Source organism: Prionailurus bengalensis, chromosome F2, assembly GCF_016509475.1.
Source record: "Prionailurus bengalensis isolate Pbe53 chromosome F2, Fcat_Pben_1.1_paternal_pri, whole genome shotgun sequence".
NCBI lineage: Eukaryota > Metazoa > Chordata > Mammalia > Carnivora > Felidae > Prionailurus > Prionailurus bengalensis.
Genome location: NC_057353.1, coordinates 13,589,520 through 13,607,833, shown reverse-complemented (window position 1 = coordinate 13,607,833; position 18,314 = coordinate 13,589,520). Strand labels below are relative to the sequence as shown.

The following is an 18,314-nucleotide window of genomic DNA, read 5'->3' as shown; positions in this document are numbered from 1 at the left end:
GGCTCGAACTCACGGACCGCGAGATCGTGACCTGGCTGAAGTCGGACGCTTAACCGACTGCGCCACCCAGGCGCCCCCATTTTAGGAGATTTTTTAAAAGGTGGCAACTCAAAGCATGTTTCTCACTTATGGTAGGTCAATAACAGCATCTGTGTTTGTGAAGGTCAGCGAGGTACTTGTAATGCTGTCCTTCACTAAATGTGTACAATCTTCATCCCACCTTCCTTAGGAAACCTCCCCTGATCGCGGTGAAGGCTATGTTCCCTGCTCTATGTTTCCTTGTTCTTTTTCCTTCGTTAACATAACACTGATTACATTTTCTTATTATTACTCATTTAATGTCTGTCTTACCTCTGATACAGAACATTTCATGAGGGCAAGAACTGAAAATAGCCCTAGTGCCTGGCACAGTACTTTGACCTAAGTGAATACTAAGTAAAATTGGCTATAGAATTCTATGTGATTAGTTAGACATTATTTTCAGCTGTATATGTCAAGCCCTAAAACATATTTTCTAATATAAAAGAATTCTGGTCATAGGCATCTCAGGGCTAGTATGAAAACTCCACAGAGTTATTAGGTTCCCAAGGCTCCTTTTTTTCTTTTTATTCTATTTTTCTCCTTCTTGGTTAACATCCGCAGGGTGACCTCATGCTCCAAGATGGCTACCATCACTGTAGTAGCAGAATAATGGCCCTCAAAGATGGCCATGTCCTTATGCTCAGAACCTATGCATATGGTACTTTTCCATGGCCAAAAGGCTTTGCAGATGTGAATGATGTGAAGGACCCTGCTATGCTGAGATTAGCCTGTATGATTCAGGTGGGCCCCATCGAATCACATGAGTCCTTAAAAGAGGGGAATTGTTCCTGGCAGCCAAAAATCAGAGAGATGCCACAGTAAGGATTTGGGCTGTCACTGCTGGCTTTGAAGATGGAAGATGGGATGTGGGCAGCCTCTAGATGCGGGAAAAGAGATGGAAAAGATTCTCCCTTAGATCTTCTAGAAAGGAACACAGCCTTGCTGACGTCTTGACTGTATTTTATTTTTTCCTAATTTTAGTGAGATATAATTGACATATAACACTATATACATTTAAAGTGTACAACATGATGATTTGATAGGTGTATACATTGCAAAATGATTGCAATGATAAATTTAGTTAGCATCCATCACCTCACATAATTATAAAATTTTTTTGAGGTGAGAATGTTTAAGATCTATTCTCTCAGCAACTTCAACTGTGCAATACACTACTGTCCATCATATTGTATATAAAATACCAAGAACCTATTTATTTTATAACTGGAAGTTTGTAACTGTTGACCACCTTCACCCATCTCCCCCCCCCCCACCCACACACACACACTCACCCTGGACCTCTGGCAACCACCAATCTGATCTCTGTATCTATGAGTTTGCTCTTCTTAGACCCCACATGTAAGTGAGATCATATAGTATTTGTCTTTCTTTGTCTGACTTATTTCACTTAGCACCATGCCCTCAAGGTCCATCCATGTTGTCACAAATGGCAAGACTTCCTCCTTTTTTTCATGGCTGAATGATATTCCAGCGTGTGTATATGTGTGTGTACACACATCAAATACATACATACATATATCACATTCTCTTTAGCCATTCATCTGTTAGTGGACACATAGGCTGTTTTCTTTTTTTTTTTTTAATTTTTTTTTTCAACGTTTATTTATTTTTGGGACAGAGAGAGACAGAGCATGAATGGGGGAGGGGCAGAGAGAGAGGGAGACACAGAATCGGAAACAGGCTCCAGGCTCTGAGCCATCAGCCCAGAGCCCGACGCGGGGCTCGAACTCACGGACCGCGAGATTGTGACCTGGCTGAAGTCGGACGCTTAACCGACTGCGCCACCCAGGCGCCCCAACATAGGCTGTTTTCATGTCTTGACATGAGATATAATATTTATACTACTTATTTATATACTGCAATGAACATGGGGATGCAGATATGTCTGACACAGTGATTTCATTTCATTCAGATATATTCCAAAATGTGGAATTGCTGGACCACATAGTTCTATTTTTAGTGTTGTTTTGTACAGTAGCCATCTGACATCTTGATTTTAGCCCAGTGGGACTCATGTAGGATTTCTGACCTACAGAGGAAGTGTAAGATTTGTATTAAGTGTAAGATTTGTATTCTTTCAAAAATTTTTTTAATGTTTTTATTTATTTTTGAGAGAGAGAGAGAGAGAGGACGAGCAGGGGAGGGGCAGAGAGAGAGGGAGACACAGAATCTGAAGCAGGCTCCTGGCTCTGAGCTGTCAGCACAGATCCCTACACGGGGCTGGAACTCACAGACCGCGAGATCATGACCTGAGCCGAAGTCGGATGCCTAACCAACTGAGCCACCCAGGAGCCCCAGGATTTGTATTCTTTAAATCACTAAGTTTGGGTCTGCTTCTAAACTGAATTAGTTTCTTAGCAGCTTTCCCAGAAGTCCTGATAATTCTTCCACTTACATCTCAGTGACCAGAACTTACAGGACCACACCTACTCTTACAGACACAAAGAAATGCACTTCTGTCTCAAATGAAAGCAAGGTTTTCCCTGGCTCTTCATCAGAAGAGGAGAGAATAGATAATGGAAGGTAGCCAGAAACTTTAGCCACCATTTGTTTAACAAGAGCATAATTAGATGAACACAGTTGAAAAACTAGAAAATTAGGAAAATGATATGATTTTCATAGAAGTTGATTTCCCATTTGTCAATTAATTTAACAAATGGATATCCTTCCTTTATCTTTTCAGTTATCTACATTTCCTTCAATTTTTGTCCATCTAATTTTCATCTTAGAAATGGATGCTTTTAAAGTTTCTATACTTTGAGGAAATTAAGAGCTACAGATTCCATAAATAAGAAAGCTTGAGTCAAACCAGCTTCTACAAGAACAAAGTAGAATTACTTCTTTAATGTCTTTCCTTTAGCTTTATTATTTATTTGAATATGAAATATTCTCTCTGGTTCTTGTAGTAAACTGAAAGTCCCCCAAAGAGCCAACCTTTCAGGTTGTCCAGAGTGCTAGATGCTTCCATGTGCCTATTTTAGCACACAAGAGCACTAAGGATTCCTATCAACACAACTGGATATTGTATTTCACTGTACTTGTTCTTCTTTCTTTTTTAAAAAATTTAAAAAAGTTTTTACCTATTCACTTTGAGAGAGAGAGAGATAAAGAGCAAGCTGGGGAGAGGCAGAAAGAGAGGGATAGAAAGAGAATCCCAAGCAGGCTCCACACTGTCAGCACATAGCCTGATGTGGGGGATGAACTCATGAACCATGAGATCATGAACTGAGCCGAAATCCAGAGTCGGACGCTTAACTGACTGAGCCACCCAGGCAGCCCACTTCTGTTATTTTTAAGTCAGGAAACAGGCAAAGGGTGATTAATGCTGAGAACTTCCAAAGGGTGTAAGAGATACAGCCTCATCCTTGATTACCAGACACTCGGATGCTTGTTTCTCATGCCCTTGTCATTCTGTCTTCCTGTGCCTCTGTTCTGCAATCTGTGCAGACAGCCAGTTCTGCCTCATCTTCTGGGCAGTCTTTGCTCCGGGAACTTTTTCTCTGTTCTCCTCTCTGTCAGTCCCCAGAGAGGACAAGGAGGGCTGAAATCGTTCATGCCTCCTGACTCTTTTCCATGGGCAGGTGCATGCTGCAGCCAACATCCTAGTCAGCCCTGCTGGTGGGCAGACATGACTTGTAAGGACTTTCACACCAAAGGGCATGTCATTACAAGGATTTCTGAATTGTCATTCTGTTAGCACAACCTGGGTCAAGAGAAAGCAAAACATACCTCCCTTCCTACTTCTCATCTTTGACACTAATCTCTTGGCCAATCATTTTTCACATCTTCTATATATCTGGCTTGATTCCCTTATCATTCTGTTCATCTTGCATTCTCAAGCTTATCCTTTCTGAGCCAGGGATCCAGAACTCTTGTGCTATGGCAGCTGGTGGGACAACACTGGGCTTCCAGTGGCTGCCATGACAAATCAATGAACAGATACTTTTAGGGCCATCTGTGTTCAAGACCCGATCAGTCTGAGGCTGCACACCCATAATTCCTCATACCATCAAAGCACAAGAGAAACTTTTTCTGTGCAAAGAAAACTTTTTAGATATTATCACTGTTATCTGTGATTCCCTCCTCTCACCCCCCACAGGCTACATAGGAAACCTTGATACAAAGCATGTAAATGACTTGTCATTGCCTTCATCTGAGAGTGGTGTTGAGCAATTGTTATCGTAGGCTCTTCTGTGTGTATGGGGCCTTTCAGCTTAATGTTCATTGGTTATAATTGGGCTGTGTGGTGCTATTTTATTTTATAAAACTACACCATGGTATATGCTGCTATTCTGGTTTTAAATAGTAAACAAATGCAACTAATCAGGCTCTCTTTTTAATCTTGTGAACACTGCAAATGTCACCTGAAATTCTTCATCACCAAGATTGTATTCTTAATTGACATTTCTTAACAAAGAGATCGTGTCTTCAAAACAAACTAATTAACATCACAGCAAGAAAATCCAAAATCTTAATGGCATTTACTCATGTTCTATTCATTCTATACGTTGTTCTAAAATGGTCTTATATTCAACTGACTGCATCAAAAATTCTGCAGCAGCTACTTTAAACAGTTGTTAAAAACCTGGCAAAGCATTTGAGTATAAGCTGTAAAAGTGTGATTTCTTTGCAGCACCAAAATTTTCTTGAAAATAATGGCTACATGGAAATTCAGTAGGCATGGTCAACTCAGAATGGCTTATGTAAGCATTTGCTTAACAAATTACATCTATTGGAATAATTATAGATTTATTAAAAATAAATATCATTTAATCGAATTTCAGAAGAATTAGGCATATTTGAAGATTGTCACATCAGCAGAGGCCACTAGTAAAATCTGGAAACATGAAGGTCAGCATGAGGTCAGCAATCTTTGCAACCTCCACCATCAGCTATAGGTTGGCTATACAAGAAGTTGACTACTTCCTGTCTCCTCTCCCAGAGGGGCAGAGTCACAAGAAGGGAGGAGTGGGGGAGGAGGGGCGCAGTATGTGAAGGCCGTAAGCATGGCCAGTTCTGGTGAGGGGAGAACAGATTTGAATCAGACATGAGACTAATTTTTAACAACCGAATCTGCTACAGAATCTGTACAGAATATAATAAGGACTGGAAATAGGGTTTGAGACAAAATAGTTGAGAGGGCATTTATTCTAAAGAAATACAACTATTTCCTAATAAAAATCCAATGAGTTGAGACAATAAACTAGATCTACAGGTACCATGTTTACCCTTCTTCGAAAATTGATCTCAGGCATATTTCCCTATAAGAAGAATAAATTATAAAACATAAACAATAGAGATGACAAATTTCTGTGTAGTTTTTCATTTATATTTGCATGGGCCTTGTTCCACACAGCTACTCTAATCATACTGCAATAAACAGAGCTACTGTTGATATAATGATATATTCATCTCCTTTTTAGGAAAAAAAACCTATTTGAACCCTTACGGAAGGGCATAGGATTATCTCATAAATTTCTGATTACAAACTCCTAACACTACCCACCCTGCAACATTTATTTAGTAGTTTGTTATGGTTTGTATGTGTCATTGGACTCTAACAGAGTGGCAAATTATAAATTTAGAGCAACTGTTTTCAAAATATTCGCATTTGATACAATTTGTGAAAAACGGAATACTAAGTTTAAACGTGGTTATCGTTTTCTTTACGTGGAAATGGAGCCAGAGAGGAAAACAATGATCCTCCCATACAAGGAAGGACACTGAAGATGCTGTTTTAAGAAGTTGTGTTCACTTAGATCAACATCAAAGGAAAAAGTGTAGTTTAAGTCTTTTGGAATAAGAAATGCATACCTATACTTATGCTGCTTTGCTATTTTTTTTAAAGGACAGAATTGTATTATTTTGGAAAAAAAGAGTTTAGACATAAAAGATGAACCAGACATAAGGAACCAACCATGAAAATAAACATCTGCAAGTCTTTGAGTCTTTTATCAATTTAATGCCTGGAAGTAGACTGTGATGATTCTTCCTTTATTAATCCTTAATAACAGGATAGATATCCTCCACATCCCCCTGGCCGATATTACAGACAAAAACATTCTTTCGGGATAGCAGGGTAAGTATGTAACAATATATTAATTCAGATCCTGAAATATTTTGTTATTCTAGTGAGCTGAGAGAGTTTATGCATTTTCCCAAAGTGTTTCATTGATATAGATATGACATTTACTTCCCGATATACCAAACAGGATATACCATTCTGGCAGTTCCAAATGTAGACATAATTTTGCTGGGTTTCTAGGATTCTATTGTATCATTTGCTGCCACATTATTCTCAAATAAAGATATTTCGTGCCCTAGCTTCACCCCTCTGTAAACATCGTATTTCAAGATTCGTTTTGCAAAATGTCCAGGTAGGAAGAGATCATGAAAAGGAAAAGATAAATGTAAATTTAATATTCATTGCTAGATTCAGTATGTTGTATTTGCTTAAGTACAAAAGAAATATACTGTACATCACTGATTTAGTTTGAAACTGTCATCAGTTAGTTTGAAACTGCCAGAAGAAAAAGAATTCTTTGAGACAATATTTTGGCTGTTTATAAAAAATAATGGATAGATTGTAAGCAGGCACAGGAAAGTGAAGTTCTGTTTCCTAAGCAATTGCTCCTGTACATAACTCTGAATTGACTCTAAAAGTTTTCTACTTGAAAGTGCCTGTCCAAAGCCAAAGTTAGTGGAAGAATTCAACCTTGAAGGAAAATGAATCTCGGGCAAGAAAGAGAATTTTTCCAGTAAGCACAGAAGAACAATTCAGGCTAGGTAATAAGAGTGAGCCTTGAAAAGAAGAATTATCTCATTGATCTTGCCTGGCTGCTCAGGTGAAATATTCAGTGGAAGAAGCTCACAAAAGAAGAGGACACTTATGAGCGAATGGTGACAATTTAAGTAAAAAAAAAAATAATAATACAAAGTGTGCTATTACTGCCATTTGGGGAAATGGTTTAAATTTCCTTAAGAATCAAAACACCTATACATCAGGTCATGATGGAAAAAAGTGCAGTCATTAGAACACGATATAGAGAAACAAATGAAGGTAGGTTTTCCTTCTATGTGAAGGCAATATAAAGCATCTATACAGAGTAAAAATCAGTAAAGTTTAGGCTCTCTCTCTCTTCCATGCCCTGTTTATAAGTTTTTGAAAGGCCCTTGATCAAAGCACATGATTAATAAGATAAATCTTCATACAATTTGTTTATATTCACTTTATGTCTAAATTATGTCAATTATACACATTCTGAATTTTATGAGAATGGGACCCACTCAAAATTCGCTAGGACCACTTACACATTTGAGAAGAGTTGAATAAAAGAAATATTAGCTGAAAGTTTGTACAATTTAGAGTAATCCAAAATCTGGCATAAGACATTAGCGTAAACTCCTTTGGAATTACAAAGAAAGTACAACCTGAGTTCTCAACATAACTTATTTTTTAGTCTCTTTAAATGTAGCAAATGAGTTGAGTTTTAATATTTATATTCTGAATGTATTCCTAGGGTGGAAAAAATGATTTCAAGTCTTGCAACTTCCAAAGAAGCAGCAATAACTTATTAATTGTGCCCTGGGTGATCTTAAAGTATGGCAGAAAAACAGCCGTGGAGACTTCCAAAGATGCATAAAGTTCTCCTAGGGGGAACAGTAGGGACACAGGGAGAATCTAGCTGCAGAAGTATTTCAAAAAAGCCATTTACGTGTTGAAGGAAAGGATTTAATCAATAGTGTTACAGCTGTGAAGCTAATATGCAGGTCAGAAGTTCCACCACAAGGGACTGGTACATATATTTTGTAAACAAGTCATTCAGTCCTACATTTTCTCCCCTTCACAACTCCTCACATAGTAATAATATGTCCCTAAGGTTTCAGGATGAGAATCATGATGTCTGCTAATTTCTTCAATAATAATAAACATGATGTTGATGGCAATTATGAGAACGACTATTTACAGAAACCTCATTCTATGCCAAGATCCTAAGTCCTTTATATGTATTATCTTATTTAAAGTAAAAACAGTGCTGTGGTTTTCCTCAAAAGGAAACCGAAGCTCCAGGAGATAATGTAAACGCAGACCCACAATCATCCCTGACCTCACCATACATGTATGCATTCCCTGTAAACAATACATCCATTTCCTTCAAGTTCTGGAAGATCTGAGGAGAATCAGGACCCTCAAGACCAGTGACAAACACATGATCCACAGCTGGTTGGCAGATGGAGTGAAAAGGAAAGGAATGTCTGGATGCTGGAATCAAAAATCATAACAGGCCAGGGGCGCCTGGGTGGCGCAGTCGGTTAAGCGTCCGACTTCAGCCAGGTCACGATCTCGCGGTCCGGGAGTTCGAGCCCCGCGTCGGGCTCTGGGCTGATGGCTCAGAGCCTGGAGCCTGTTTCCGATTCTGTGTCTCCCTCTCTCTCTGCCCCTCCCCCGTTCATGCTCTGTCTCTCTCTGTCCCAAAAATAAATAAACGTTGAAAAAAACAATTTTAAAAATCATAACAGGCCAGATGGATGATGGCTCATGCGCACAATAACATGCGCTAGTAGTTAATGAGAATGGCTAGGTGGTTCCTGTCACTGGAATAACACCGGGTAGAGATATTGTGGAAATTCATCTGAACCCAGTTTTGGGGAAAAGATTCCTTATTTTAGAGTGGATATTTTTGGGGAAAAATCAAGGTGAAAGAAGACCTCTATTTAATCTATCCCAGTGAGTAATGCCATGAAACGCCTTCATGAACTAGCAAGAAATGGAGAGCTCTAGAAAGTATATACCAGCACACAGGGACAAGAAAGTTCTTATAAAAACTGGAGTCCAATCTGGAAGGGTAGCAGTGGTGCTTGAGTTTCTCAAGGGTCCTTAACTCGTCTCTATTTTTCAGGATAGATGTCCTACAGATTGCAACGGAGGCTAAACTGTGGCTAACTAGGGAAATATTACCAGCCTTTGAGGCAGTTAATAGGAGGAGAACAACAGAAAATCTTTAGGATGTTCATTTTGGAGTCATCTATCCTTCTAACGACCTAGGATACTTGGTTGACTGCCTAACGCCATTTGAATGGGTAATAAAATGAGTGACCGGGACTAGTACATACATCGCTTTTAACCTTGCACCCGAAGAAATGAGAAAGAAAAAAACCCTGACAGGCATACTGATATTAGAAACGCAGTCACAAAAAGCAGTTCACAAAAGTAACCTTGAACAGAGGAGCGAAAACACACTTGTATGGAACCGACAGGTGCTAATATTATCTTTTTATCAATTCATAGCGTTGTTTTGAAGCTTACCTGAGTTACCATAAATGATGAGCTTAAAACAATGCTCAATTGGCAGAGCTGGTCCTATTTTTATGTGTGACAGAGATTTAGCATGGTTAAATGATTTGCCTAAGGGCCCATAGTTAATAATTGTTAAAGACAAGAGTTGAATGAAAGACTTAGGATTTAAAATTCAGTTTTCTTTTAGCACATCATGATGCCAATTCCATAAGACACATTTCTTCTGGTCTATTTTTTCCCCTCAAAAATCAGTTTATATGGAAGCAAATAGAAGAGAATTACTACCCGCTAATGATTTAAATAGACCAAATTATAAGATACAAAATGCCATGGTTGGAAAAATGCTCTGCTTACCTTATTATTCACAATTATTATATTCATAAAATTTGCATTTTAAAATTACTTTATAATCTGCATGCTATAGAAGATAACTGGGCACTGATTTAAATACTTTTTTCTGTCTTAAAAATTAGAGGTAAAATGTGATTAATGGCACAAATATTAAAGGTAGATGCTTGTGCATTTGTATAAAAGTCAGTATTAGAAATGTCACTTCTGGCTCCCAAATACATTTGCCAACGTGAGAAAATGATGACAAGTTCTAATTATAAGGTTATCACAGTGTATGTAAAATAAAGACTAACCACTTCTGGAGGTTCCGGGGGGGAAAACCCTTCAGGGTAACAAAAGTCTTTGTTACCATATGGATCTTCAGTGGAGCCTGACAACTTTAAGAGTCTGCTGGTTAGTGCAAATTTTCTAAGATCTAAAACCACAAATGCTGGTAGAAGACCATTATGTTATTCATAAGATTTCAAACTATGATATAATAGAACAAGTTAATAGAGTTGATAATGAGAAATTGAAAAAAAAATACAGCTTTCTCATTCTTTTTGTAATTAGATGGTTACATTTCCTCTCTATGATTTCTACAAGTAAAAATTGTTCTGGTTTATGAAACACATGTTTGAGAAACACAGCTAGAAGCTTCACCCAAGATGCTCTTCCATTTGGATGGCAATCAAAAGATGTTTCTGTAGGAGTCATAGTGAAAAATGTGTGCTCGATTGACACTAGTTTTATACAGAAATAACATTGGTATCATGTTGCGTGGAGACAGCTCTCTTCTACTTAACCAGAATTTCAAGACGTGTTTAGTAGTTAGGAAATGTATCCTCCACTTGACATGTAAGGATTTTAGCCTTTGTCAAACTTTTTTTTCCCCCACAATCAATATTCAAGCAAAGATAGCAGATTGCTATTCATATCTGTTACGTCAACATTTTCATCAATCCCCCCTTTCCACTTTAAATACAAGAATGTTCAAAAACATTGTTCGATTAACATTTGGGGCTTTTGTCACCATGACATTAGGCCTTTTTCAACAGGACATGAGGATACACTAGAAGCTGGGTTCTACCACAGCTTAACAGACCAAACCAGAAAGCTACAGTTGTGGAGTTTCATTAAATTAACGCGCTTCTAAGATCACTCTTTCCTGATCAGTATCCAAACTGATTTTTGATTAGTATTCCATTTGTAATGTTACTTAGATTTCTCTCTCTGTCTTGATATATAGATATACATATACATATATATGGTCATAATAATTATTTATTAGTGTTCACTTTTTAAAGTGTACTTTAAAAGCATGATAAACTTACCTTAGAGAGCCCACCTACTTCCAAATAAAAGCAGATAATGAACACATTCCAGGTGACCCAGAGGGCAGTCCATACTGTGTACTAGAGAGAAGGGGGGAAGGGGGAGAAAGAGAAAAAAATGTAGAGATGAAAGGCATGTATACTAAATAAATCAATAATAAAAATGTCAATAAGTCTAAGTCTTCTGGGAAGAAGCAGGGCGTGCTCAGAAAAGACTACTCCTTATGAGGTCCCCTAAGATCTGGAAATTAAAAATCCAATAGTTTCTACGGCTTTCAGTAGATGCCAATAAGGCTAGATTTATTTTTAAAGTGCTCTGCTGGCCTGCAGATAAAGTTAAATCCAAGAGCTGACTTGATTTCTGTTTTCTGAGTATTAGCTTTTCCAGGGAATACAATTATGCAAATTTTCTGTGGGTTATCTATCTATCTTTTAGTTATAATATTAACCTGTCAAATTTTTAGGAATGTTAGTCAAAACTCAGCACTTACATACCCCTGAATGAAGAGCATGTTTGAAAATGGATGTAGGGAGTAAAATGAACACACTTTCCTGTTGAAGTATTTTAGTATGAGTAGCGTGTCTGTGCCTCCAACACAATTATGTTAAATATGACCGTTAAAATATTAAAAAAAACCAAAATTAATAAATATGGTTAAGAATGAGCAAATAAACAACAGATTTCCATAATAGGAAAATACCTTCCAATCACATCCAACAAACTCTAAACATGCTTGCCTTACTGACTAATTGGTTTTATCAATGTATTATGTATTAAGAAATGCCTTCCCTGAGAGTACTGGTGAGTCTGAATTAAGGTAGCCTTAGATCAAGACTCATCAGTGCAGAGGGTCTTAGGGTACAAACCACCTGGTTACTGATGAAGAAACGAAATCTAGAATTGACATAGAATTAGCTTGGATGACTGAGGATGGAATTTACCGTGGGAACACAACACAATGCTTTTCTCATTCATTTTACTTTACCACAAAAGCCTATACATTGTTAATTCCTTCAGTCGACATACTGATTAAATTATTGCTTTCTACAGTGATTTTAATCATCCCATGCTATTGTCAAATGAAAATAAATATTGAAATCACCTAAGTAACTTATTCTATGCTGTGTCAAGTAACACAATTATGAAGATTAAACACTGTGTAAAATAGCCACGCTCCCATTAGAAACCTTATCAGAAGCCTGTCACTACTTGCAAAATTTAATTTATATTTTGTGTCTGTCATTTATGATTTTTAAAAGGCTTTCAAAATAATCTCACGTAGTTGTGTAGCTTTCTAATTGGATACATTTGATGTCACATCCCATACATCTTTTTTTTCTTTCTGGAGAGGAGTTTTTTTTTGTTGTTGTTTGTTTTAAGAATAATACAATTATAATTATGAGTTAAGGGGGTCCAAAATCACTGAAAATTTAGAGAAGGTGGCAAATATGTTCAAATATTAACACAAATTAAAATATATAGTGAGGCTTTTAGCATTTGTAGATATTGTTGATGCTGACAATATCTTCTGTTAATAAAGTCTTCCAGTATGAATGACTTTAGGCAGTTTTAAAAATGTGCCAAGTACATTGAAATGCACTTTTAAAAACCGCAAAAATAGTTCCATGACTATTGAAAATAGCTAAACTTCATCCTCAATGTATATTTTTTGCAAACTGATCAAGTCACAATAACCATAACAAATTTCAAAGCTGTTGCTAATTTAAGATGGTCACTGGTATCTACATTTTTCATTCTAAATTAATCTAATTATGAGTCAATTAGAATGAGAGAGCAATGCAAACCACTAAGTCATGAGAAAAAAGCCAATGATACAAAGGTTAAGGAAAGGGCATAAAAGAAAGTAAGGCTAACATAAGGAAATAAACAAAATTAACTGCAAAACCATACGATTCTTAATTATTAGGAAGGCAAACTTAAGCCCATAAGTATTCTTTTAGAAAAGACAATCCACCCATAGTTATAACGAATGCATAATAAAACCAATCTACTTTAACATCACGGCACAAACTCAGTGACAGAAGTGTATTCAGGACCTCTCACAAGTTGTACCACTGATGTCATTTGTGAACTCTCAAAGATAAAATTACCAGGCTGAGTAGGCTCCAAGTGTCTGCTGCTAAATTCCCTAACAATAACATGAGTTATTATTCTGCTGCTTTCTATGTTCCTGGTACTGTGTTAAGCACTTTCTATGTTCCTGGTACCATGCTAAGCAGTTGATACAGATCACGTTATTCAGTCATCACACTAAACCCAGGAAGAGAGTAATCTTTTGATCACCTACTTAGTGTCATAATTGGGAGAGGAACTCTCACAGTCTGACTCCAGAGCTGAGCTAAGTATTACATGATAGGCTTCATTTCAAAAGGGTTTTAGGAAAAGGACTACAGAATAATTTGCAAGTTAACACTTCACCAAATTTTGCAACTTATAAAATGACCAGTTCACCAAATTATCGGTTTTCTAAAAATTTATGTCATTTATATAATGAGGCCACTGGCAATGTTTTTGAATAACAATTTCTTTTGTGTTTTGCAACTGATGTGTTACATGTGATACGAAGTTCATGGTTTTTAAAAACAATATTGTAAGCGTCTTTCTTCTAATATATTGGTTTGTTGACAACAAAGATTGTTTGTATGACTGAACGTTGGACTATTATGAGATGAAAACTACATATCTCAAGTCCGAGATGCAAGTCCGTACATAGAGATAAAGAGAAAGAAGTTTCTAGCAATACAAACATATCCATAGGCATTTACCTAGGCAGGAAGTATTAGGACAACATATGTATTCTTTTTGACATAGGTTATTTTATTTACAATCAATGCAAACAGGAATAAAAAAAAGATAAGACTCCATTTTTAAGAAATACCTTTTGGTTATCATGAAGTATGCCCATATTCTCACATCCAGACACATATACTTGCAGTATAGAAAACCACTTCCCAATATATAAAAAATTACTCTGTATAATTATCTACCTATTTATTTGTTATATTTTGCTTATGTTCGCTGCATATATTAAAAAAAATTTTTTTAACATTTGGTTTATTTTTGAGAGAGACAGAGTACAAGTAGGGATGGGCAGAGAGAGAGGGAGACACAGAATCTGAAGCAGGATCCAGGCTCTGAGCTGTTAAAACAGAGCCCGATGTGAGGCTTGAACTCGTGAACCATGAGATCATGACCTGAGTCGAAGTCAGATGTTTAACCCACTGAGCCACCCAGGCGCCCCAGGGTAAATATATTTTAAATCCTAATTTACATATTCAAAGACTGTAAGATGAAAAAAATGTCCATCTATTCTAAGTAGTAGCCTGGATATTTCAAGGTTTTACGAAGATATTTCAGTGTTTTTTGCTTGAAATGAATTTTGGAAGTCTTGCAGCCTATTTCTTCCTCATTGAGGAATTAGTTTATGACATAAGTTATTTTTACTTCCTGAGCTTGTTTTCCAAATGACAGAAAGGTCATTTATTCATTCATTCACATGTGTATCTGTGTATAATACTGTATCAGATACAGTATTATGTACAATATGTTAGACTAATAATTTAAAAAAAAAGGTTTCTTGTGAACTCATTGCTCTAACACTTTCTAGAGTTTAGTATTCATCTCCAGAAGAACTTTAAGAGAGTTATGTGCTATCTCTTCATTTTAATGGCTAAAAAAGCAGAGTGAAAGCCAAAAAAAAAAAAAAAGAAAGAAAAAAAAGATATATTAACAGCTCAATCATTTACTAAGCACTTACTCTGTGTTAGGTTATGTTAAGCAAGTCACATACATTACATAATGTAATTCTTAAAGACAACCTGAGTCAGACTTTTACATATGAAGTTAACTATGGTACAAATAATGGAAATAAATGTCCCAAGGCTTCATAGTGGAGGAGATTGGTGGAGGAGATTTAATATAGGACCAACTAAAAGGAAAATTGACACTCTTTTTTTTAATGTTTATTTATTTATTTACTTTGAGAGACAGAGAGAGAGAGCATGCACAGGGGAAGTGCAGAGAGAGAGGAGAGAGAATACCAAGCAGGCTCCACACTGGGAGCACAGAGCCCGATACAGGGCTTGAACCCTCATGAACCCTTGAGGTCATGCCCTGAACTGAAATCAAGAGTCGGATGCTTAAGTGACTGAGTCACCCAGGCGCCCCAGAAAATTAACACTCTCAGCTGATTCCAGAACAATATGTTTTCTGCTTCATTGTCTAGGGTCAAAGAAACACAAAAGGTACATTCAAACCCTACAACTGACCTTGGTATCCACTAATTATATATAGATACATAGATATAGATATAGATATAGATATAGATATAGAGAGATAGATGATAGATAGATAGATAGATAGATAGATACCACACCTTGCTGTGGAGCTTCCTCAAATACAGTAGCAGGAGTCCATAACATTATATTTCTTAGAGAAAAATGAGGAGTAAGTCAGCTAATGGTAGGTGCAGGCAGAGCAGCATATATCATTTTATCATGTAAATCCTCAGCTAAGCTCAGATTGAGATCAACAAGGCAGGAAAGGCCAGTTTCTCTTATTGAACTATTGTTGGTGTGTTCTGAGATAAGAAATCAATGTCAAGTCCATCCTATGAAATAATTTCATGTAATAACTTTTGATTCATTTATCAATTGTTCATTACAGTATTAAACATATTTTAAAAAATATTTAGCAAGAGAGAGAGTGAGAGCAGGGAAGGGCAGAGGGAGAAAGAAAGAGAACTTCTGTTTTTGATGTTTATTTTTGAGAGAGAGCATGAGCCCTGGAGGGGCAGACAGAGAGAGACACACAGAATCCGAAGCAGGCTCCAGGCTCCATGCTGTCAGCACAGAGCCCGATGTGGGGCTTGAACTCATGAGCTGTGAGATCATGATCTGAGCTGATATCAAATTCTCAATCGACTGACCCACCCAGGTACCCCATAGAGAGAGAGGAGCCTGACACAGGGCTTGATCCCAGGCCATGGCATCATGACCAGAGCAGAAATCGAGAGTTGGATGCTTAACCAACTGAGCTACCCAGGTGCCCCAACTATTAAGCATCTTTAAAGCCTCATGTATACCAGGATAGACCTAGAGCACAGCAATGGATAGGAACAATGGGCATGCCAGGAGAACACTGTTGAATGAAATAAGATGGGCCTGGAAGCAAGGGTTGTAGCTGTGCAGTGTACAAGGGTGGAAAGTGTCACCAGGATCCATGAGAGCACAGGAGGAGGCATTTATCCTGGAGTGGGATGCTCAGGCAAGGCTCCTAAGAGGTGACCATTCGGTGGAAGCACTATTTTAGAGTTTTCCAAGAGGGTAAGGGGACTAGGGCATTCCAGGTAGAAATTACAGAGTGTGCAAACAGAGGAGGCAAGAAACAGCATGTGGTCTTTGGAAAACACAATCATTAAGCATGGCTGGCGCGAGGTGGGGGAGTGGGGCATAAGCAAAGGAGCAGTTTTAATGAGTTCTGAGTTCCATTCGCGGAAGTTAGAAGTTTGCCTATAGACACTGGAGAGTTTGTTTTGTATGGTCCTTGACCATAACCATTTTCATAAGCATGATTAATTCTTTCAATTCTTTAAATTCTTTGATTCTTTGATGTCAGAAATGGTAGTAACTTACCATCTGTGTTTCAGTGTTCCAAAAACTTTAGTTTGAAATGGATTAAACTTAGTTGGCATTACTGGTGTTTTTTTTGGCCAATAAAGGGGGCTAATACTAAGAATACTGCAGGTGAGTTTGAGAGAAAATCTCCCACAATCAAAAACTCTTTCCCAGCTGAGTGAAAAATGTGTGTGAATTTCTGATCCAGGATTCCTCTCACTGCCGCTGAAAAGTTGGGGCCTCTCGAGACACACCTGTGTACCTCTGTGACATATGCCAGATTTATTTTCTGGCTTTTTCAGAATTAACCCCAGACCACCGGTGGTAGATTCGAATCAAAGCATTCATGGGAACAACTCCGGGACGAATTGCCTGTGGCGTAATGAAGATAACATGGCGTAGCCACCCTCCCAGTAACAATATGATCTTCCCATTGAAGGCACTTTTTTTTGAACAGAGTTTCTATGTTTGTGGATTAATGATTCCTTTTTAAAAATTGTTTATATATTTATTTTGAGAGACAGAGAGAGAGCACAAGCAAGGGAGGGGCAGAGGGAGAGAGAGAATCACAAGCAGGCTCCACACTGCCTGTGCAGAGCCCAATGTGGGACCTGATCTCACACACTGTGAGATCGTGACCAGAGCCACAACCGAGTCAGAACCACCCAGTAACCCTGGATTGACGATTCTTCAGGCACTTCTTCCAAATGGACGATTTATACCCATGTTAGAAAAAGAGGTAATCTGGAATCCCACACAGGTAACAATATTCTGCGATCAGCTGAGGTGGTAGGGCAGGATCAGTTTCAATGTTAAAATTTATACTGACAATGGCACCATATCATCTAGAATATGGTGGTGAAGCAAAGCAAAGCATCATGATGATCATGATAAAGCAACTTCACAAACCTAACTATAACAGAGGTGAGGCAGATACACATTCACTTCTGCCACTTACTATGTGGGTTCCTGGGGTAGGTCACTTAACCTTCCTTAACTCTTTTCTTGTCTGTAAAATTAGGGATGCTAATAAATGCCCATAGGATATGTGTGAAAATTAAATCCAATGATATCTTTGGCACAGGCTTTCCCACCAATTCATTACTTTCTTTCTCTCCTAAGACGACGACAACAACAACAACAACAACAACAACATCAACAACAACAAAAATCATAGAAATTTGATTGGCATATGCATTAAAAGAGAAAATCAACACAAGCAAAAACATGCATTGTTTTTCTTGGAAGATTCTTTTTTTACTTTTTTATATTTTAATTTAATTTTTTATTTTTTTAATTTACATCCAAATTAGTTAGCATATAGTGCAACAATGATTTCAGGAGTAGATTCCTTAGTGCCTCTTACCCATGTAGCCCATCCCCCCTCCCTCAACCCCTCCAGCAACCCTCAGTTTGTTCTCCATATTTATGAGTCTCTTCTGTTTTGTCCTCCTCCCTGTTTTTATATTATTTTTGTTTCCCTTCCCTTATGTTCATCGGTTTTGTCTCTTAAAGTCCTCATATGAGTGAAGTCATATTATATTTGTCTTTCTTTGACTAATTTCACTTAGCATAATACCCTCCAGTTCCATCCACGTAGTTGCAAATGGCAG

At 37.6% G+C, this 18,314-nt stretch overlaps 1 protein-coding gene across 2 annotated transcripts in view; it reads right to left on the bottom strand.

Moving 5' to 3' along the window:
* Positions 1–18,314, bottom strand: part of NKAIN3 (sodium/potassium transporting ATPase interacting 3) — a 608,729-nt gene that overhangs the window by 270,300 nt on the left and 320,115 nt on the right. For both annotated transcript variants that reach the window (XM_043601142.1, XM_043601143.1), the window contains exon 3: positions 11,065–11,145. In XM_043601142.1, the coding sequence (XP_043457077.1) occupies positions 11,065–11,145 (81 nt within the window). The remainder of the gene's footprint in view (positions 1–11,064; positions 11,146–18,314) is intronic.